The 23,360-nt window shown below is 35.6% G+C and overlaps 4 protein-coding genes and 1 pseudogene across 4 annotated transcripts; all 5 read right to left on the bottom strand.

Moving 5' to 3' along the window:
• Positions 1 to 3,087: 3,087 nt before the first annotated feature.
• Positions 3,088 to 4,802, bottom strand: LOC141701365 (uncharacterized). The gene is made up of 3 exons (XM_074505033.1): positions 4,772 to 4,802; positions 4,107 to 4,482; positions 3,088 to 3,991 (listed from the first exon to the last, which is right to left on the bottom strand). The coding sequence occupies exons 1-3, from the start codon at positions 4,800 to 4,802 to the stop codon at positions 3,088 to 3,090; spliced, it is 1,311 nt and encodes a 436-aa protein (XP_074361134.1).
• A 483-nt stretch (positions 4,803 to 5,285) lies between these two features.
• Positions 5,286 to 8,343, bottom strand: LOC141701366 (uncharacterized). Its single transcript, XM_074505034.1, has 3 exons — positions 8,089 to 8,343; positions 7,436 to 7,583; positions 5,286 to 7,030 (listed from the first exon to the last, which is right to left on the bottom strand). The coding sequence occupies exons 2-3, from the start codon at positions 7,575 to 7,577 to the stop codon at positions 5,637 to 5,639; spliced, it is 1,536 nt and encodes a 511-aa protein (XP_074361135.1). The 5' UTR covers positions 7,578 to 7,583; positions 8,089 to 8,343; the 3' UTR covers positions 5,286 to 5,636.
• Positions 8,344 to 9,472: 1,129 nt separating this feature from the next.
• Positions 9,473 to 11,919, bottom strand: LOC141701369 (UDP-glucose 6-dehydrogenase 3-like). Its single transcript, XM_074505036.1, has 2 exons — positions 11,762 to 11,919; positions 9,473 to 11,112 (listed from the first exon to the last, which is right to left on the bottom strand). Exon 2 carries the CDS (start codon positions 11,092 to 11,094, stop codon positions 9,652 to 9,654), a length of 1,443 nt encoding a protein of 480 aa, XP_074361137.1. The 5' UTR covers positions 11,095 to 11,112; positions 11,762 to 11,919; the 3' UTR covers positions 9,473 to 9,651.
• A 938-nt stretch (positions 11,920 to 12,857) lies between these two features.
• LOC141701363 (diacylglycerol kinase 1-like) lies at positions 12,858 to 18,875 on the bottom strand. Its single transcript, XM_074505032.1, has 7 exons — positions 17,556 to 18,875; positions 16,643 to 17,006; positions 16,123 to 16,199; positions 15,369 to 15,488; positions 14,612 to 14,776; positions 13,800 to 13,937; positions 12,858 to 13,379 (listed from the first exon to the last, which is right to left on the bottom strand). Exons 1-7 carry the CDS (start codon positions 18,732 to 18,734, stop codon positions 13,230 to 13,232), a joined length of 2,193 nt encoding a protein of 730 aa, XP_074361133.1. The 5' UTR covers positions 18,735 to 18,875; the 3' UTR covers positions 12,858 to 13,229.
• A 2,295-nt stretch (positions 18,876 to 21,170) lies between these two features.
• LOC141701364 (small ribosomal subunit protein eS19x-like) lies at positions 21,171 to 22,931 on the bottom strand (annotated as a pseudogene).
• Between the last annotated feature and the right edge of the window lie 429 nt (positions 22,932 to 23,360).

Below are 23,360 nucleotides of genomic sequence, written 5' to 3'. Positions count from 1 at the left end.
TTATATATCCCATACTTTGATTTAATTATTCACATTAGATAATGCTTCTCTGCTTCTTGTTCATCACATTTTGATGCTACTGTCCTCTAATAACATAGTAACTCTGTAATTTCCTTGATTATGTTTGGAACAAAGTATGGCTACCTTTGCTTCTACAGCCAAGTTGGCCAATCTCTTTCATGTACAAACTACTCAACCTCACCATATTGGTCTTCTAATATGTAGGGTCCGTTCTAGGACAACCGATTTTTGAAGCATATTATACAATAATATTATATTGCAATACGTGTACAGTAGGGTTTTTGATGTGAATACATGGGCTCCATCATTTTACGTGCATCATACTAATATTGTGACGGTATGGTATGCTACTAACAATCGCTTGCCCCGGACCATCTCCCTAATATATATAGTACATCTGTGTGTGTGTGATTTATCTATTTAAGACAACTAACAACCATTACAGTTAAAAATAGAGAGCAGAGCTCATCAGAATCTACAGCATGATACTACTACATTAGTATCAGTAGCTGTTTAGTTTTGGAATCACTAACACAAGCTATAATTACAATGTTATCATGTCTGGATTTCGGAGAGGTTAACTACGATATTTTTCATAAAGTACGAAAAAATTTGGACATTAGTCCAAATCTCCTATGTTCACTTAATATAAGTAGTCGCTAATTGGCCAGCAAAGCTAAATGAGGCTAATTAAGCTGCAGGCCTTAAATAAAAACTCAATGTTAGCGGATTTTCGCCTGCCCAACTGTACCCTTGATGTCCTATTATCAACAGATACTATGCTTCTACAAGCTCCTTGAATTTCTGTGTCATTTCGAGTGAGCCGGCATGTACTACTAGTACAATGTTGTTTAGCTGTGAGTTGTCTTGCTAGTGTTTTCTTTCTTTCTCTGCTTGTTGTCGAATATTTCAAGTCTTTTCTTTGAAATTCTCTTGCGTTTGTTGGGGTTGTCCAACCAATTCTATTTTTTATGCCATCACACAAACTGTATAAAAATATAGCAGAAATCCATGTAACTTTTTCATTTCGAAAAACTGCCAGGTGAGCCTTCACACATCCTTTATTAACCACGCTCAAATTAAATACGGAACATTTTAACCCTACAGTGTAATACCTTTACTTTGAAGTTCAGATTCCCTCCTAAAGAAAAATTGGGATAGGCCAAGATGAATCATATGTACATATCATCAGGTCAAACCAACGTATTGGGTAGATCTTGCTTAGAGCAAGGTGTGTAATATATATGCAGACCATGACCCTACTCTTTTGGTTCTGTTAATTTGACCACTCTAAAATCCCACGTCTGAACGAAATTGATATTATATAAGAATGGAGATTCTGATCTGTGGTGACATTGCATTGCATATAATTACTACATCATCTTTCCTAAATAAAAAGCCTAAACCTCTGATAATGTTAAAGAAGTAGAACTATGATTGGTAAATGTTTAGTCAGGAGTCCTGTTTTGTGGTCCATCACATAAAACGACACTCTGTTACACACAATTATGCAAACTTTAAGTAGTGCATAGCTTAAGATGGTGTAATGAAGAGAAAGCATAGCAAACAAAATGCTCCCGTTTAAAGTTTAGTAACTACTTGTCCTCTATTCCACGCATTGTTACATTATTAACACTAAAATATGATTCCCTTTGCCTTTATTCTTCTTCATAGACCTTCTCATCTGTGACCTTGAACCTAACTCTACTCAAATATCAACCAAGTTATTTAATATTATCATGTCACCTTAGCTTACATAGCTTTCTCCCTCCACTTAGAATTGTTCACCATTAATCCCAACCAGGCATACACACTATATCCCACTCGTTTATTTGGGTTTCGGGTTTCTAAGATGTATGCAAATCTTTAATCTTACCTCTGGATATACTATTTAGGACTTCTCACCTCCAATTTATCCGAAACTTGTTTATGAAATGTAGTTTGTCCAATTAAATAATCTGTAAAGAGTACCTGCTGCTAAATATACAATTTTTCTTTTAATTTGTAATCAAGTGAAATTAGTTGTGCAAGATGCTGACAAGTGATCCTAATCAGAATTTATCAAGTTTGTGATGGTATTAGAAGCAAAGGTAGTCTAGTAATCAAAGCATGTCACTTCTTCATTGGCCGTCATCATGCACTTAAACTAAACAGTACTGAATTCTGTAGATAAAACAAGTGTATGTGTTAAGGAACAATTAAGCATACACCGAGCCACATGTTTTTTCGAAGCCTCATGACAAGTATTCTCAGGCTCGTTCAGGCAGTTCCGTTAGATATGATAATTGTTTCAACGACGTTACTTTCCGCGTTCAAGTTTGTGAATCAAAACTCCTGCAATCAACATTTTTAGAAAATAAGTGATAAGAACTCATGCATGAATCAAAGCGGAGGAATGTATAGGATGGATACCAATAATCAAGTTAAAAGATGAATAAGTAGCCGAATGGGTAATGATTGGGTAAGCGTTGCAGCATCATCAACTTATCTAGTATTGCCGTGCGACTTAGCATAACGTGATCAGCCAATCTTGTCAAGAGACCTTCAACTAATTTCTCTGACTCCACCCCTCTTCAAAAAAAATTGCAAATTTATACTTCTAAACCTGAGCAACAACATCTATCGGTTAAAAATCAAACACAGAAGTCAATAAAACAATAGCTGCTAGACTTTCATGCATAGAATGATAGAAGAGAAGAGATGTTCTACTCAAACTTGTACACAAACTAGAAATGTTAATCTTATTATACATTGGGATTACAGTTTACATGGGAACGATAATCAATCTATACAATGATCAATATGCCAATCTGATGCCTACCAACTAATCATTCAAAATATTTGCATTTTTTTTATCAATTGGGTCATACTGCCCTCCTAAGAGTTTACAACAACTAATCCTGTTATATTTTCTCAGTCTCCCAGACCAGGGGTTAATGACTTGAGAAAACCAATTTACGGTAACAGAAAGAGTTTTTCTGCCCATACAAAACTGTACATATATGTACATATGAAGAAAAAAAATGGGTTCACTTCCTAGGCTGTCTATGGTGTCATCTGAACAATTTAATGCAGCTTATCATCTCTAGCCTTGTCAATGAAATCTTCAACTCCAAAGACCTCCATCACGTTGCTTGTGGAAAGAAACTCAACATCATTGCTACGGCAGGGTGCATATCCAAAATCCCACACTTTATCATCACCCCAGACTTTATCATCACATGGTCCCGGAAAAAAGTCATGGCCGCCTTTAGCACTCGCTCCATTAAAAGTTGCAGCAAAACTTTTGCTATGGCCAGCCTTCATTTTACTAGCCTGAAGTTCAGAACCTGTGCCAGATGGTGAGTGATTATTCAAATCATGATTTCCCCATACATCCACGAGGGTCTGTGAGGGGGAAAACATAGGATAAGTCCCGTAATCGTTATGCTTCCATGTTTCTGACAGACTGTAAATTCCATCAAGGTCACCAATATCAGTATTGTACTGATGAGATGTATCTTTCACAACTCCAGTTCCATATTCACATGAACCAGCATTGATCCCATTCCAACCAGGAATGCCTTCACATGCAGGATATTCAACTACAGAATCCTCATCTTCTTCGGATTCTGTATCATTCTCACAGCCCTCAAATTCATCTTCACTTTCTTGCCACTCATCATCATCACTGTCGATGTTCATTGACTTAGACCTGTTTTGTTTGGCCCTTTTCCTCAGCATAAAGACATTAAAATAATAGCTAACAATCTCCATTTCCGTCCGGGAAGGAAAAACTTCTGAGAGACGGTCCCAAAAGTTCTTACCCGCTGATGAGGTATTAGACATTACCACCTCTTCAAATATTTGCTCGTCTTCTTCACTCCATCTTTCAGCAACTACCTCACCCATTTCATTCAACCCCAGCCCAGCAAAACACTCCTGCCCAACCAGTCTCCTTATGTCTTCTCTAGCTTTGACTACGTGGTGTCTAACACAAGTGATTGAGCCAGGATCAACACAAATACAAATGCTTCTACCATATCCACTTTTATAATCATCGCACATAATAAGTTCCATAGCTGGCATTGGAGTGACACAAGTACCGCAAAAACTTATTATTCACACCAGAATCATTGGAACCATATGAGCGCCATTCAGGGATATCAGCTTGATAATCTGATCCAATGGGCACCAATTTTTGAGGAGGAAGATCCATAAGACGAGCATATGCATCCCGAGAACGACCCAGGGTCCTTGATGGATAATCCGGTTCATCATTCTCTAAGGGAACTGATTTATGAACTGGTGCCTCAGAAAATCTAAAATCATCTTCACTGGTGCAGCTGCTGGCCCAAGAGGAGTTAGAGTTCCCCCCAGAACTATATTCAGCACACTCTTTGTGGAGCTCAGTGATGTTGCGAGTTTCAGTATATACATCACCTTCAACTAAATGATTTGCAGAACCATCATAACCTTTACCTATCACATTACGGGATACGTCAACTAATAGAATTTGATAAGTTTAATAATTACCACTCGTAAATCAGGAGAGACACACCAAGAACATCTATTACAATTTACATTCCAATATAATCAATCAGGTTTCTCAAAGATAACTATACGCACTATTACAACAAATGAACTTCGTTGACTACGTACATGAAAATTATAACACAATCTACCTTACATTTTGTACAAATACATTAACAGGAATACATCATATGTAATAGTAACTAGTCAGACTAATATGTCCTATCTCTTATCGTACAATTGCTTACACAAGACTTCAAACTCGACATGTCATTTTATCAATGCAGACAGTTCCCTAAAAATTAACATAAAACAACAATAGATGTTACTTAAGTCTAACAATGTTGATTGCAGGAGTTTTGATTCACAAACTTGAACGCGGAAAGTAACAAATAAGTGATAAGAACTCATGCATGAATCAAAAGCGGAGGAATGTATAGGATGGATACCAATAATCAAGTTAAAAGATGAATAAGTAGCCGAATGGGTAATGATTGGGTAAGCGTTGCAGCATCATCAACTTATCTAGTATTGCCGTGCGACTTAGCATAACGTGATCAGCCAATCTTGTCAAGAGACCTTCAACTAATTTCTCTGACTCCACCCCTCTTCAAAAAAAATTGCAAATTTATACTTCTAAACCTGAGCAACAACATCTATCGGTTAAAAATCAAACACAGAAGTCAATAAAACAATAGCTGCTAGACTTTCATGCATAGAATGATAGAAGAGAAGAGATGTTCTACTCAAACTTGTACACAAACTAGAAATGTTAATCTTATTATACATTGGGATTACAGTTTACATGGGAACGATAATCAATCTATACAATGATCAATATGCCAATCTGATGCCTACCAACTAATCATTCAAAATATTTGCATTTTTTTTTATCAATTGGGTCATACTGCCCTCCTAAGAGTTTACAACAACTAATCCTGTTATATTTTCTCAGTCTCCCAGACCAGGGGTTAATGACTTGAGAAAACCAATTTACGGTAACAGAAAGAGTTTTTCTGCCCATACAAAACTGTACATATATGTACATATGAAGAAAAAAATGGGTTCACTTCCTAGGCTGTCTATGGTGTCATCTGAACAATTTAATGCAGCTTATCATCTCTAGCCTTGTCAATGAAATCTTCAACTCCAAAGACCTCCATCACGTTGCTTGTGGAAAGAAACTCAACATCATTGCTACGGCAGGGTGCATATCCAAAATCCCACACTTTATCATCACCCCAGACTTTATCATCACATGGTCCCGGAAAAAAGTCATGGCCGCCTTTAGCACTCGCTCCATTAAAAGTTGCAGCAAAACTTTTGCTATGGCCAGCCTTCATTTTACTAGCCTGAAGTTCAGAACCTGTGCCAGATGGTGAGTGATTATTCAAATCATGATTTCCCCATACATCCACGAGGGTCTGTGAGGGGGAAAACATAGGATAAGTCCCGTAATCGTTATGCTTCCATGTTTCTGACAGACTGTAAATTCCATCAAGGTCACCAATATCAGTATTGTACTGATGAGATGTATCTTTCACAACTCCAGTTCCATATTCACATGAACCAGCATTGATCCCATTCCAACCAGGAATGCCTTCACATGCAGGATATTCAACTACAGAATCCTCATCTTCTTCGGATTCTGTATCATTCTCACAGCCCTCAAATTCATCTTCACTTTCTTGCCACTCATCATCATCACTGTCGATGTTCATTGACTTAGACCTGTTTTGTTTGGCCCTTTTCCTCAGCATAAAGACATTAAAATAATAGCTAACAATCTCCATTTCCGTCCGGGAAGGAAAAACTTCTGAGAGACGGTCCCAAAAGTTCTTACCCGCTGATGAGGTATTAGACATTACCACCTCTTCAAATATTTGCTCGTCTTCTTCACTCCATCTTTCAGCAACTACCTCACCCATTTCATTCAACCCCAGCCCAGCAAAACACTCCTGCCCAACCAGTCTCCTTATGTCTTCTCTAGCTTTGACTACGTGGTGTCTAACACAAGTGATTGAGCCAGGATCAACACAAATACAAATGCTTCTACCATATCCACTTTTATAATCATCGCACATAATAAGTTCCATAGCTGGCATTGGAGTGACACAAGTACCGCAAAACTTATTATTCACACCAGAATCATTGGAACCATATGAGCGCCATTCAGGGATATCAGCTTGATAATCTGATCCAATGGGCACCAATTTTTGAGGAGGAAGCTCCATAAGACGAGCATATGCATCCCGAGAACGACCCAGGGTCCTTGATGGATAATCCGGTTCATCATTCTCTAAGGGAACTGATTTATGAACTGGTGCCTCAGAAAATCTAAAATCATCTTCACTGGTGCAGCTGCTGGCCCAAGAGGAGTTAGAGTTCCCCCCAGAACTATATTCAGCACACTCTTTGTGGAGCTCAGTGATGTTGCGAGTTTCAGTATATACATCACCTTCAACTAAATGATTTGCAGAACCATCATAACCTTTACCTATCACATTACGGGATACGTCAACTAATAGAATTTGATAAGTTTAATAATTACCACTCGTAAATCAGGAGAGACACACCAAGAACATCTATTACAATTTACATTCCAATATAATCAATCAGGTTTCTCAAAGATAACTATACGCACTATTACAACAAATGAACTTCGTTGACTACGTACATGAAAATTATAACACAATCTACCTTACATTTTGTACAAATACATTAACAGGAATACATCATATGTAATAGTAACTAGTCAGACTAATATGTCCTATCTCTTATCGTACAATTGCTTACACAAGACTTCAAACTCGACATGTCATTTTATCAATGCAGACAGTTCCCTAAAAATTAACATAAAACAACAATAGATGTTACTTAAGTCTACAGCAGCTCTTTTCACCTGAAGTGTAAGTTTTCCATCCCAAATCAGAAGGAAATTCGAGAAACGAGACTAAATGTTGTCTGTTATTATGATCGAATTTCGCGTGCTTCGATGAAACAACACATGAATCATCCCCCGCCAAAGGTCTCTTTTGAACCATGCTTACCTGTAAAAAAACCAATGCACTTTGATTAACTACATATTTTTTTGTGACATGACGTCACGAAGACACATGGTAATAATTAATTAAATAATGAGAGTTTTTTTTTTTGAGGAATTAAATAAGAGAGCTAAATTATTTATTACAAACAGTAAAGGATGATAATTAAATCAGAAAGTAAAAAAAAATGTTTTTTTTACCACGTACAGTAAAGTCTTGGTCAAACAAAGTTTTGGAATTTAAATTTAAATAATATAAAAAAATAACCAAGAGGGCAAAAGTGTAATTTGGAATCTGAGATCCCTAATTCAATTGAAGATAACAATTAACGAATTTCAAACCCTAGATCGCTAAAAACACGGGTTTAATTCTCCGATCTAAGCGTATTCAACGCAAAAAAACTATCAATCAAAACCTAAATCGATCTATACACATATAAAACATGTATGTATAGATCGGAAAAAACTGAACAATTGGGAACGAGAATTGAATTTCAAGAACACAAACTCACCGATCTATGAACGACAACGTCAGATCTGAAGAGCAGAAACAAGATCCGAAACCCTAGATCTAGAATCCGATTGGATCAACGAAACTTACAATTGAAGGTACCGATCGATAGAGAATGAAGCGAATTGAAAGAATTTGATAATAATTCGAAGATTAATTGAAGAATTGAGAGCGAATTGAGAGATTTATAGAAAGAGAAAGCGAAGGAGAAATAGAATTGAAGCGGCGGGGAATAAAGAGATAGGGTTTGTGTATATAATTCAACACGGTTGACTCTAAACGGGTCGGATTGGGTGGTAAATTACTGAAATGCCCCTTTATAAATTGGTTTGTCGGCTGAGTATGTATGGATGGGTAGAGGGTATAATGGAAAAATGAGATTAGGAGCTGAGGCTGTACATATAGTCCACGTTTTCTTTGGTCAACATAGGCGTCCATGTGTTGATAATGTGTTTTCTTTTTATTTTTTTCAATAAAATTTAATATTATTTATTATACAATTGTAAGCGAGTTAATAACAAGCTGTCTATATTACTTTTAATAACCGTAGAGAACCCTTGATATTGTAGTCTCATCAAATTTGTTGCTAATGTAGAATAATAATTATATTTAAATATAATAAAACATTTTATTTGAAAAAAAATAATTTTAAATTTGATTCTACTATGAAATGAGTTTGGATAAGTGTGAGTTTACTGTCATTCTACTACATAATTATTTTAAACTATTTTATCAAATTTAAATGATTTTTTAAATAAAAAAAAGTGTGTAACTTCATTTTTTTGAATTTGGTAATTAAATTTTATAACTATATATGATGAAAAATAAAATAAATTATGTATTTATATTATTTTAATAAGGGTTCTCTACGGACCTCTATAAGAGAGCCCTTAATAAATTGCTACCCTACTTTTAATTTTAAAATTATGGATCATTTTCATTAACATTTTGGTTCAATTACGGTCCGTGGGTTTTAAAATTTATTACTCATATTTCTTTTCTTTTTTTTCCAGTAAAATTTATTACTCATATTCTAATCCAAACAATTTTTAGATATTAAAAAAATATTTATGTCTCAATTGTCTTATATCTCCATCTTTAAATTTTTCTTTTATTTAGAAAAAAAATCAAAAAAATAATCTTTAAGTATGGAAAGCATTAACAAAACAAAACTTGTTTCCCGCTATTTTCACATATTCAAACTATTGCGTTTTCTGCTTATGTGATATAATAATAATAATAATAATAATAATAATAATAATAATAATAATAATAATAATAATAATAATAATAATAATAATAATAATAATAATAATAATACCAATATTTGGTAAATGCTGAATTATTTTACTCAACTGGAAACCTTTTAGTGAAAACCATTCATATATCAACATTAAAATCGTAAATTTAATATATAACTAAAATGATGACTGCTTGTACAACAAACAAATGGCAAAGTAAGAAATACAAGTATTCAGCTATGAATTTGAACAACCAAACCACTTCTCACTTCTCAGTTCTCACAGTTTTCATCTCAAGCTTGTGATCCCATTGAGGGTCTAAATTATGCCACAGCAGGCAAATCTTTGATCCATGGATCCAAAGGCTTCCCAATGGAATACACAACAAACCCAATGTCCCTTAGCTTCTGTGGGTTCACAACATTCCTTCCATCAAACAAGAAGGCAGGCTTTTGCATGTTGTTGTAAATCTTATGATAATCAAGATTCTTGAATTCATCCCACTCTGTCAGAATGCAGATACCATGAGCATCCTTGGTCGCCTCGTACGCGTCCCAGACTACACTTATGTCTTTCTTTGAGGCAGGGCTTAATGGTTGAAGATGAGCTGGATGATCCCAGTCAAACTTGTTTAGTGTAAGGTCCCTCTGAATCTGATCTTCAGTAACCTGTGGATCGTATATGCTTAACTTGGCCTTATCGTCTATTAGTCCCTTGCAGACATCAATTGCAGGTGTTTCCCTTGTGTCACCGGTGTCTTTCTTGAATGCAAACCCCAAAACTGCAATTTTCTTGCCAGAAACAGTGTTGAACATTGAGGATACTATTCGGTTGACAAACCTGTTTTTCTGGTAATCATTCACCTTGATCACTTGTTTCCAGTAGTTTGCAACTTCAGGGAGGCCATTACATTCGCAGATGTAGACTAAATTCAGGATATCTTTTTGGAAGCAGGAACCACCAAAACCAACACTGGCGTTCAGAAACTTAGCTCCAATTCTAGTGTCTTTTCCCACAGCATGAGCCACCTGAGAAACATCAGCACCAGTTGCTTCACAGAGCGCAGACATGGCATTCACGGATGAGATTCGCTGAGCCAAGAAGGCATTGGCAGCAAGCTTTGAGAGCTCTGCTGACCAAAGATTGGTGCAAATGATTCTCTCTTCAGGCACCCAATGAGCATAAACAGCTTTCAATGCCTTAATTGCCTTTTGCCCGTCTGGAGTCTCTCTTCCACCAATAAGCACGCGATCTGGGCTAAAAAGATCTTCTATAGCAGTTCCCTCAGCAAGAAATTCTGGATTTGACAAAATTTGAAACTTGATGCCCTTGCTGTTGTGGGTCAATATTTTTTCGATAGCCTCAGCTGTTTTCACAGGAACAGTTGATTTTTCAACAACAATCTTGTCAGATTTTGAAACATCAGCAATCATCCGGGCTGCACTTTCCCAATAGGTCAAGTCTGCAGCTTTTCCAGCTCCAAGACCCTGTGTTTTTGTTGGTGTATTAACAGAAACAAAAATTATATCTGCTTCAGATACATGCCTCTCAACATCAACACTGAAGAAGAGATTCTTTCCTCTGCACTGCTTTACCACTTCATCAAGACCTGGCTCATATATGGGGAGTTGCTCACTATTCCAGGCTGTGATCCTCGAGACAGATATATCAACAACAACAACCTCGATTGAGGGACACTTCAAGGCGATAACTGCCATTGTTGGACCACCTACATATCCAGCTCCAATGCAGCATATCTTCACCATTGTCTTCTGTGCTTCTCTCTAGAATTGAAAAAGGTATGTATAATGTATCAAACTCACGAAAGCATTATATAAATTTTCATCATTTTAAATACGTAGAATGGTAAAACAACTTCATGTATGTAAGAAGACTATACAAAAAAGAGCATATTATAGAACGATCTATTCTTCCACTTAGTTTAATTGGGACAAAACCAGGAATCTGCAGAGTTTCAAAAGCAAGTGTATGTTTAAAGAAAAAACACAAGTAAAATATAAACTGAACTGTAGCTGTAGTATGGCATTTTGATAAAAACATGAAATTACTGTAACAGTGAATCACCTGAAAGTTACATAAACGAGGATCTACAGATTTAAAAAAAATGGAGAACTTGAAACCTATTTAAGACCGGAAATGTGAGGACTCTTGATCTCTCACGGAAGAAAAGTCTTCAATCCGAACATAATCAAGATGTCATTTTATTTTCTATAATGCATAGACCCGGTACAGATATTTTCTAAATGCATCGTCTCAGAGATCGGAATGAACCTCGAAGAAGTGATATATGTAAACCAGTGCTGTAATGAGATTTAAGGATCACATCTAGACATAATAAACTTATCAGAATACCAAGAAAACAGTAGCAAGAATCAAGATCCATAAATGCATATCATACAGAAACTTAATTACCTCGGAGAGTCGGAGTGAATAACAAAGAACAATATTTCACCAACTGGATCTCCACCCTCTAAAATATACAATAGAAAAAAGAAGAGAGAAACTTAATTTTCTTGTATGGCTTACAAATAGGTTCCATCTCTGTATTTATATGCCAAAAAGTACTCTACATCTACCTTGTATGGAATCCTCACAAACTAAGCAAAGGTGCCAAAAAGTCAATTAAAGCTGACCAAGAACGTTCAGCACGTTTCCAAGCAGCTACTTTCAGTAAAAAACAGGGAAAATTATACTACTTTTTCAATTATAAATTGATACGTTTGTGTATAAACCAGTTTCTAACTTGTAAAACAGGGCCTTTACATTCATGGAAAATGTGACAGGCCTAACTTCAGAACTGGATGTTGCTGTATTACTTACCCCAGTTGTTAGATTACATACAGTTGACCTCAAGTGGTTTACGACATTGTTTTTAGAAAATACTTTAATAATTATATACGATCAAACTCAATTAAACATATTGGTTTGTTTCGATACATTATAAGAACTATATCCATAAAGCAAGTGCTTTAAGACCCGTGTCACGAGAAACTCCATACTCTACAGAAACTAAGGAAATAATTATCAAAAATAAAGAGGGAGCTTTCGATTCCAAGACTAATATTCTAACATAGCAATAAATCATGAAAGTAGCAACAAATTATTGATAAAGAAAGCTTTAGAGTTGAGATACAGCGTGCTGGACGGGTTGCCAAGGCCTGCCTTGAGTTTGAGTAGCACCAAAGTCATGATTTGTATGAACAATTATACTGCACTGTACATCCATATGTAAAATTATTGTTAGGAGATAAACGTGTTGATACTTAACAAGAAGGCCTTCAATCAGCATGCCACGAGGTGGGTGTGAGATTACCTTGATTTATACTTCACAATTAAGTTGATTTAAGACACACAGACAACTACTTGTTTCTCTTTAGCACGATGAAATGATCATTGTCACAATGAAGTCACTGCGCCAAACTAGTTTTTACCAACAACCTTTATTTTTTTTAGTTAGTTTGAACTAAAAACAAACATGAAAGACAAAAAAAACGATGCTCAAATGAAGCAGACAGATATATAATATCATACATTCTTTGAAACGTACTTTTTACTTGGAATGAGAAACTAAAACCTGAAGAGTAAATATGCTCCAAGCACTTCTATAAGATAAACAAACAAAATAACAGTAGCATAACAGATTTTCTCTTTGTAATAGAATTATAAAAAAACGCCGATTTCATAGAAATTTGGCTATGCACAGATGCACCCTATTACAACAATTTTCTTCATGATATTTGAACTACAAAACATGCTCCGGTTACCACCATAGTTAATATTGATGGGAGATTTCATGGGAGGGTGGTCACTGTACACACTCTTCCTCAAACCAAGTAGTGCAACTAGAGTAACCTAACAAAGCAATCCATAGGGTGAACCTCTATGATAACTTCATTGCCATTTCTTGAAGAAGGGAGCACTTCTGTGCTGCAGTAATAACATGATTTGTTTCAGCATTCTCAAGCACATCAGCGATTATTGCAGCAGCATGACCAAGAGGTTCCTCTGCTGCTCTCTTCAGCATAAAAGCCTGCAAAGCCATCACATAAAGCCAAAAGCCAAGGACAACGTTGATTCCTTGATACAATTTTATCACCTGATTTAATGCATGATTTTTTGGGGAAGTATGTTTTGGATCATAATATTCCGTGATTGAACACCTTGAGAAATTTTTTATGTCAGTACTAGAACTATGAAACCTCAAGGGATATTATTATACTTTGTTCTTGTTCCTTTTTAGATATCATACCTAACATGTTAGTACAACCTAAAATTTTATTTCCTTTTAAATTATTTAGATGCTACTATTTCTGTGAAACAGGACTAGTTTTCAACACCTCCATTCCTACATAATACTAACTAAAGTAATTTAAGAAACCTAAAAGACTCCTTTCTGACCAAGTATCAAGTGTGAACACGATTAAAGTGGGCTGTTGGATAAAGAAGCAACCTGCCCGTGATGAGATATGTTCAATGTACATGGTGACTGCAACCACGGCTCTCCATCAATTTGAACTGGCAATGCAGCAAAAAGCTGAATCTTAATCGATTGCCCTTGTGCTAGCCTTCGAGCCCGAGATAGCCCTACCTGTTCCAGTCAAACAGCCATCAATTTTTTTCTGATGACACTAATCTGAAATCTGAATAGTCCCCAAGTAAATAACATAGGGCTTTAATCCCCAGTAGGTCGATCTCTTTGTCTATTCTAACTTCTATCAAACAGAATATGTTAATATCCGAGTGCGCACTCCCTAGATGATATACTAATAGAAATATTAAAATTCTATGAGTCTTTTAGAGTTTTTGTTTTTATTCAAGTAATCGCTCATTCTGCTGCATGTATTATTGCTGCATGTATTACTGTAAGATACAATTACAAGTTGCCCGATTTGTAAAAGGACTTCCATATTCAGGCATGCCCATGGTAAAAAATTGTTACGGATTTACAACCTTAATGCACGAGTACGTGCCACAACAAGTAGTAAATAAGTTAGTTCTTGCAAGGACCAATTACTATTTTCATTCAATTCAAGTCTAATAAAAATCAAGCGAAGTGTTCACTAAATTATCACTATACAATTAAAATAACACAATATCGAATAACAAATTCCAAGTTACAAAAAATTTATATTATTTATGTCAAGGCTAAAACATAAAATCAGAATTTAAAAAACACAGGTACCTAACTTCACCAACGAGTTTCTCCAAGTACTACTTGCCTTGCCAAGTTTTGGAATTTTATTTTATTAAAATCGCCCTTACCTGAAGCTTTCCTAGATGCCATGTTCCTGCTATGCTCACGACCTCTAACATCTTATCATGCATCGACTGAGGATCAAAATTATCATATGTTTCATCTTCATTTTGCCATAAATCTACGCCACCCATGTAGCTTCCGATATTGGCAACAAGAACACCTTCTGCATCCTGCAGAGTGGAAGAAAACAATTCAGAGCAAAAATACACCAAAGGGGTTAATATCTCAAATACATATTATGTACTTTATGCAGCTCTAGAGGAGTTGGTTAGAAAATATATTAAAATTAGTTATAAGAGTAACTAAAAGAAATGGTGCCCGCCATTAATGATATATAACTTCGCATGTCCAAGTTGAGATCGAAACTAAAATGAATTTAAGTGAATTCTAGTCGAACAAAATATCATTTTTCACCATTACTAATATCAGATTTGGTAAAAATTTAAATGAAGACCCAGCTATAAATTATAATATTATATAACCTCTTGAATAGTAATAATCTTTAATTCTGGTGAGTAGAAATATTGCTCTACAAGAAATGATTTGCAAGAGTAGTGTACAGAACTAACACTGTAACAGGTAAGACAACTTACAAGAAAACTTATTCATATTCAGATATACAGTAGTAACTTAGCCGAATCTTGAAAAAAAGTAGTGAATGTCAAGTAGAGACTATGAGGAAAGCTAAAAGGTCACATTGCAAAGCTAATCTGAAGCAAAAATATACACATTACTGAGATATGAAAGATCAATTGCACTTACCTCAGGAACCTCTACCTCCACACCATCTACTTCTACTCGAACTTGCCAAGGGTAATCTGCAAATGACCTATCCATAAGAGTCTTGGCGCCTTCTCTTGCATACAGAACTTTATTCATGAACTGCAAGAGTGACATTAACATTCAAGAGCTGGACCCTTGGTAAACTCTATAACCTACAAAATTACCCTGGCTGATGGAAAATCCTAAATACAGTAAATTTCCAGAATCAAAATTACTTTTACAATGATTTTCCAATGAGGCGTGACTTAACAACTAACACCATCTTCAGCTATTAATAATTTGTACAGAGTAATTAAAACACACCATTATTTGTCATTCTCTTAAGTTAAACAATATCATTACAAACATGGCACAAACAATAATACACCAGATCATGTTCTTAAAGCATATATAATCTAAAATCCACATAGTTCACCATAATTGTGGCATATACTTCATCAGGGAGTAGTGAAAGAAGTGCTAACAAGTAACCTTTCTATCTTGTAGACTAGAATTATAGAGAAAACATAATGTCACGCCTCTGTATTGCATCCTACTTAAAAAAATAAATAAATAAATAAATAAATAAATAATAATAATAATAATAATAATAATAATAATAACAATAATAATAATAAAGAGAGCAGAACACTTCGGTCTACAGGATGAAAAGCGTGCACATGCAAATAATTTTTCAATTTCTATGTTGCACCTGTATATCCTTTAAAACAAAATCCAGTAGTTTTGTGATAACCTGATTATAAAACTTCTCCGGGTTTTCCTCTCTTAGATTGTGGATTTCAAGAGCAACCTTTGCATCACATCCTACCCCTGCAATAGTATGCCGCTTGTACTTCAGTGACAATGAATGTGTGTAGCGAAAAGAACAGACCTTATTAGTACTGCATATGAGCACCTCCCTGTTCGATTTATATGAATTTTTATAGAGATGTATCCTCACTAATCATGTGAGCATTGAGCACCCTGTTATAAATCATTTTGGCTATGCTATCATGCAATTATATATAGCTCACAAAGAACGGACTTGGCTTAAGCTAATTTGTCATAAAAACATAGACATACGAAAAGCTAAGAAGAACTTTAAAGATAGTTGCTTTAAATAACAAATCCATAATTTAGGGCAAACCCTGGCTTAGTTTTATAAAAAAATTACATCAGAAATTTACTGTCCCATGTCGATGCAAGATTTAATCAACCAAGATATCCACATGAATACTATATTAGGTAACTGAAAATAATACTTATCAGCTTACCAAGATAATTGTTCAAAAAAATTGGAGATTCGACCTCTTTTCCTTTTTGGTTAATTGAAACTTTCCATCGATCAAGAATTGTTACTGCAGCATGTTCTATATGGTTCAAAACTGTGCTTAGCCCACCTTGTCTCTCCACTGAGCCTAAACCACCACCCCAAGACAAAACTCGAGCCAAGTCATTTCCTGTTCCAGCAGGAAGAATGGCTACCGGAGGAGGAGACACAAAGTTCTGCTTGTCTATCGCATCCAAAACCCATCCAACAGTGCCGTCTCCCCCGCATACAAGAATTCTGAAATGAGGCACTTTCCTAAATAAGAATAGTCCAGCATCAGGTCCCTGTCCTGAGCTCAACTCGAAAACCTGTGTATAAATTTCAACCAACTCAACTTAAAAAGGTAAGCGAACTGACAAAACAGCACAGTTACTTTTATTGAATTTTAAATCCAGCTAAGAATCATTTTACAGTTACAAGCACTTCGGCTACACTCATGCCCCCAACAGCAACACATATACAAAGTGGACCCTTATCATGATTTGTGGACTGCTTGTTTACTCTTAAATTGATGACCTTATAGATAAAGTTTCACATATCAACCTTAAACAAGGTCATAGAGTTGGAGGGGAAACTTTGTGATCTTCAGGCACCCAAACTCCAATATTGTAATTTCCTTTCTGCTGAAAGTTATATCCCAACTCAAAAAATACTATATATCATGTTAAAAATATTAACAAAATCTATGAAATTAGTTCCTGTGTCAACATACTAAGGTTATCAATATTAAATTGTACATTTAAAGATCTACCTTACAGATAAGTCATTAATCTCATTGCAAGGAAAATAACAAATATACCTCTAATAGAGATGCATTAAATTCACATAAAGAATAGCCACTTCAGCCAGCTACTGACCTGAATGGGATTCAAAAGTAAATTTAAGCGTAACTTAAGTGAATTTCCTCGCTGGGCCCCACTCTTCTTATTAATGAAGACTAACAAGGGTCTTGCATCTGAGGGTAAATCACTCAACACATATCGTTGTTCCGTTGCAGTCAACTGTAACTCATTCTTCTCATTAATAGAGGAGCTTCTCTTAAAACTTGGCTTTGAATCTAATTTATGCAAAGCACTACCTTTTTCATTTTGATCCCCGCTGTCCATACTTACAGTACTATCACAATTTTCCTCTATTCCATGAGAACCGTTTATATTCTTGTTGTCGTCGCTTGTACTTTCCGTGGATGACTTGCCAATACTACAATTGTTACCTGTGTCAGCAGAGGCTATATTTCCCTGTTTGTACTTTTTACTTTGACTCCTAATACTAGCTCGGACCGAAGATGCAATCTCATTGGCCCCCTGAGTGATTGAACTTAATAGCCGCTCCTGTAAAGCCCTATTCACTTCCCTGACGTATAGAGGGGATAAAATCAATCGTTTAAATGGGCCCAAATCACATATATCACCTGTTTCATTTGACATGCTACCATGGCAGTCAACATGTACCAGGCGCTGACACCATAAGCAACACCATATGGGGGATCCTCCAAGAAAAGAACGATTGCAGGGCTCTTCACAATGACTACAAAAGGAAGTTTCGTCAGCTTGATCTGCAACCTCCGTCCAGCGGACAGCCCACTGGTGCATCACATGCTCATACCCAGTCATAGACACACGTTTGCAATCTTTTTGGGATTTAGATGAACAGCTAACGTGAGATGCTGCACCACATATGCTACAATAGTGGATCTGATTGTCTGAAGCCACTGGCCCGTGATTCTGGGAGGCTGACATTGACTTCAAGCATACACAGCACTTTAAGCTTCTCCCACGGGAGATGGATTCCAAAATCCAAGTATGAGGAGCTACAGGGACCTTTCTCCTCGTCATGGGGTTCTTTGATATGGCTATAGCTTTCATCCAACTTAGATTGATATTTCTCCTCCACTGGAAGGCAGTGTAGGCTATAGTGAGGACTCCTATAAGTCCAGCAACAAAGCAAGAGACAGTAAAAAGACGTGATTCCACCATGTGAGATGGAAACCCAGGTTCTCGATCCTCATCCATTTTTGAAAAATTATCTACCCGCATCAAACACCGCAAAGATGTACTTAATACAAATCTAGCCTACATATTTCGCTAATCACTTTGTTCAAGCTTAATATGCTATACTGCCATACTGCCCCCAGGCAACAAATCGTAGTCCCTGATACGCTAAAACTTCAAGTCTGATTTCCGAACCAAATCATGTTAACAGCTTCATTAGCAATCATCCACAAGGCTTTCTAACTGTGCCACTTTACAATGTTCAAGATAAAATAAACCTGGAATCAAATGTACCAAATTAGAAAGCAGTCAATGTTGGACTGCATAAAAATTGACCGCAGATGTAATTAACAAACTCAAGATCTTCAAATAGAATATCCACCACAAGTACTCAAAAACAAGAACTCCAAATTAATACATTTTGAGTCACAAGTGGATTAGCATCAAGAAATAAATATTGTGTACTAAGTGTAGGAACTTGTTGTGCAATTGCATTTTATATGTAGTGATACACACATAAAAATAGGACGCTATCTAATTATATTTCGGAATCAAGAAAGCAGAAATGTATGTTGATTACGACGTTCCAAAAGCGTGTAAATATTTTAAATGCTAATCATATATCTATACTCATTAGGTAACTCGTAAGTAAAGTACAAGATGAATAGGTGTACACATAGCATTCGATAACTGAATCTAATACTAAATTAATTGAACGGGTGAACAAGTCATTCTTCTGAATCATAAGAACTCATTGTGCTATGAAGTATGTGAGATTAATAAAATAAACACACGCTCATATACAATAACAATTGCTAAAAATGTAACGAGATGATTTCATATTCGCATTGGATCAATTCAAATTCTCATGTCGATTTTATAGTTTCTGATAAACATTTATAATTAACGTGTGTGTGTGTGATATTATATAGAGAGAGAGAGAGATTACAGGATGATAGAATCGAAACTCGGCAACAGAGAGAGAGAGAGAGAATCGAGCTCAAGAGCATAAGGTGACAAAGGGGGAAAACGAAAGCATACAAAATATATGCAGGGATATAATGAAATTGATGCGTGAATGTAACGAGATTTTGTCTCTTCTGAGTTTCGTGGCAGTTATTCCTATTCTCCCCGTCGGGCGCAATTAGCGAATTCACCCCCTGTTTCTTCTTTTTGGAAACACATGTAAACAAGTAAATTCAATTTCATAAATTATGCGGATAAATTCAAAATTGATATTTCGTTCTTCTCTCATAGTTTAATATCGTTAATTTTCACTTTTTAAAAAAACATACTACTATTCTATTAGGCACAAATTCAGATTCTTCCTAAATATAACTCTTTATTCTTATGAATGCAGTAAGTTAGGTGCGTATATTTTAATCTTCTCTACAGCCTAGGCATGTTTGGTTGATTATGTAAATTATCAAAGTGGGAGAAAAATTAAGCAAAAATGAATGGGAGAAAATAAACTAAAAATGATCTTTCTTCTTTTAAAAAAAATAATAATTCTGAAGCGTTTTTCTAAAAAAAAATCTAATATGATTATAATACTTACATTTACCTCAAAAACTAAAAATGAAATCAATTAGGGTGCACTAAGTCTACATACTGGCCAAAGAAAAGGAAATGGGGTTTAACAAAAGCTTTTATCAAATTTTTCGGGTAAGATTCAACTTCTATCTTTCTATCATAGCGATGTTCGTTATCACGCAGAAACGGCATCATACACTAATTGCATATTTATTTATTTTGCAATGCTCTAACAAAATGTCTATTGATTACATTTTTAATCTTGGACATGTTCGTTATTATTACATATAATCGATATTAGATGACAAATTGCTCATCTTTGCAAAACCATAGCAACTGTAAATAGATTAACATTTTTCAAGCACCATATCAATTTGTACATGCAGACACCTCAGCATAAACTATCAGAGGAGCTGGTCAATGATCAATATCCGTTGTTAACTTGAGATGTGCAACCTTGAAAATTATGGTTGGTATCTCTCTTCCTAGGGTGGATTTAAGATTATTTTGACTAATTAGGCTAATTTGCTTTATGTTCTAAAAATTCTCAGGAGTAAGCCAAAAGTAAAATCGAACTTAAAACCACCAGATAAGCTCTTGACCAATTTGAGATCATTAGTTGGACGTAAATGGAGAAACCAGACAAGGCTTTACCCATTCAAGTAGGCACCAACTTGAAAATAATTATTTCTCAAAATGTGGATTGTATTTGTATTCTTCCACAGTGTTAATCACAGTATATATGAACATGAGCATAAAAGAAATATTGAAACTAAATTCAAAATTTACAAATTGCCTAATCATTTGCTTTTTAACCTTCTTTTTTATCAGATCAAACTCATATTAACTATAATATGTGAGAAGTAATTTTACTTGATTCCGACTAAATGCTTATTATAACTAGGAAAAGAATGCAAACTAACAGGTGTTATGACAAAGCCGAGCATATATCCAAATCAACAAGAAATCCTTGCTCTTCAAAATAGTAACAAAAAACTCAGAAACAAACATATCACAATGTCAACATACTTGAAAAAAACACATTCATATTACTAATTATCCGGCAGCAAAAGAGAAAAATTGATTTAGTGCATTAAATCTATTTTGATCCAGATACCAAAGCATCATGAATTATCAAGGTAATCTAGATGAACTCTCAATACATCTCTCATGGAGCAACAACAATTGTTCCAGCAACTTGATCAAGATCTCGCTGTCCACTGGATGTGATTTTTCGCCCACTGCATTGCACAAAAAAAAGAATCAGTTCAAGCAATTTCCTATTTATGAATTGCAGAAGTCGCAAGGAATCTGTTTTGAGATTTAAGAAATAAACTACCATCATCAAGAACCATAATAATTGAGGATTAAAAACTAAATCCTTTCACCTAGAAGAATAGTCTACCACTAGACTTACAATGCAACAGAATCAACATGGATCTATGTGACTTGACTACAAAGCACATATAGCTTCTAATAATTGAAAGAGTACTTAACATAACATATGACAGTCTACTGAAGATTAAATTAGAAACAGAAAGAAACTTTGACTCTGCTAATATGTCACTTGTTTAGTGCTTACCCCTTGCTGTCAAAGTCAACAATGTTCATGGTCTGCAATTGCTGAAGGATATGGCGGGCAATACCTCCACTGCTCTTGCAGAAATGTGGTGGTGCACTTCCGTTTCTCTTACTGCCCCCGTAGATCCTCCTGAACCAACACCCAGACCACCCCTTAGGTAGATTTTCCTTGCCATTGATGCTGCAGTTGAATTGGTGAAAGTGAGAAAAGGTAAATATTATTTCAAGGCTCGGCAAATGTAATGGTGTTTGGTTCTGATCGGTTCTGTCAAAGGACGATGTAACAATTAAAATGAAAATCATACCAGCTCTAATGTAATACCAATCCTCGTCATACGGGGCAAGTTCCTTGAAGGTTCCAGTCTTCACTATATCAGTCCAGTGTGGGAGTTCCATCTGTTCAACATTAGTGGCAAAAAATAAGACCACCACAACCATCACATACATTCTATAGGTATGTGCATTTTTACTATGATTTCATTGTATTAATAAAACTTCTATTTAACACCTTCTGAGCTAATATATATAAATAAACAAAAAATTACATAAAACACCATAAATAAGGAATTTGCTAGCATCATAAATTCAAAATAACAACTACCACATCAAAAAAATATTGAAATAGTCTAGCTGTCCAGGCATCACATACACATCACAGAAAATGCCGCTACTTTCGATATCTTTACAATAATAAAAGCAATTAATCACAAAGAAACACAGAAACTATTACAATTTCAACAAATGCTAAATCATGATAACAATAACTATCTATTCAATGCCAATTCACTTTGTTCTATCCTAAATTAGGTATAAACATAAACAGTGTACATAAGCAACTAAACATACATACAGGGAGAGAAAGAGAGAGGAGGGGGGTAAGAGAGAGGAGAGAGGGAGGGGAGAGGGAGAGAGAGATACAGAGAGAGAGGGGGGACAAGGAATAGAAAGCTATCTAGTGTACCTAAGCACTGTACAAATCCATACAGGCAGAGAGAGTGGAGAGAGAGAGAGGAGGAGAGAGAGGCGTTACCTTGCCGGAGCGCTTGAGATGAGCGGCATAAGCCTTAACGAACTCATGAGGAGAACATCTTTCACAGTTTTAGCCGTCGCCATCTCTCTCTTTCGTCTTCTCAGCCGCCGCAAGCTCCTAGGGTTTCTCTTCAGAGGGTCTTGCTACTTTGTAACCGAGAATAGGGACTGAGCAATATATTGAGGGCATGGAATTGGGCCCTAGGTTTTTTATTTGATATTGGGCCGTGCCAATCCGATCCATTACAAAGCAAATTGGGTTATTTTCTCAAAATATTTGTAGACACTGCTTACTGCTATAATATTCCAGCACTGACTTTGACTTTTCTTTCTAAATTTATTTGAATTTTAAGGTGTCAAGGGCAATTAGCAATTTATGGAAATCTGAAACATTTTTAGCTTTTTATCACTTAAAATTTGAGAAGTTTATATTATATTAGCCCAAATATATATGCATCAATGCTTTTTACTTTTTATTTTTTATATTTAACATGTTTTTTTGTACTTATTTTTTCACATCCTATATAA

The sequence above is a fragment of the Apium graveolens genome, unplaced genomic scaffold (genome assembly GCF_009905375.1).
Source record: "Apium graveolens cultivar Ventura unplaced genomic scaffold, ASM990537v1 ctg3784, whole genome shotgun sequence".
NCBI classification, from domain to species: Eukaryota; Viridiplantae; Streptophyta; class Magnoliopsida; order Apiales; family Apiaceae; genus Apium; species Apium graveolens.
The sequence above is the reverse complement of the archived record's forward strand: the minus strand, read 5'-3'. Positions and strand labels throughout refer to the sequence as shown.

Bases quoted from the DNA above. Each gene is read 5' to 3' on its own strand.
- LOC141701365 (XM_074505033.1), bottom strand. From the start codon at position 4,802: ATGTCGAGTTTGAAGTCTTGTGTAAGCAATT. The intron at 4,483-4,771 runs GTACGATAAGAG...GTAATGTGATAG, and splicing joins GAAGTCTTGTGTAAGCAATT to GTAAAGGTTATGATGGTTCT. The intron at 3,992-4,106 runs GTACTTGTGTCA...CACTTGTGTTAG, and splicing joins GTGAATAATAAGTTTTTGCG to ACACCACGTAGTCAAAGCTA.
- LOC141701366 (XM_074505034.1), bottom strand. From the start codon at position 7,577: ATGGTTCAAAAGAGACCTTTGGCGGGGGATGATTCATGTGTTGTTTCA. The intron at 7,031-7,435 runs GTGAAAAGAGCT...GTAATGTGATAG, and splicing joins ATGGAAAACTTACACTTCAG to GTAAAGGTTATGATGGTTCT.
- LOC141701369 (XM_074505036.1), bottom strand. From the start codon at position 11,094: ATGGTGAAGATATGCTGCATTGGAGCTGGATATGTAGGTGGTCCAACA.
- LOC141701363 (XM_074505032.1), bottom strand. From the start codon at position 18,734: ATGCGGGTAGATAATTTTTCAAAAATGGATGAGGATCGAGAACCTGGG. The intron at 16,200-16,642 runs GTAAGCTGATAA...ATACTATTGCAG, and splicing joins TTTTTTGAACAATTATCTTG to GGGTAGGATGTGATGCAAAG. The intron at 13,380-13,799 runs GTTGCTTCTTTA...ATGGCTTTGCAG, and splicing joins ACATATCTCATCACGGGCAG to GCTTTTATGCTGAAGAGAGC.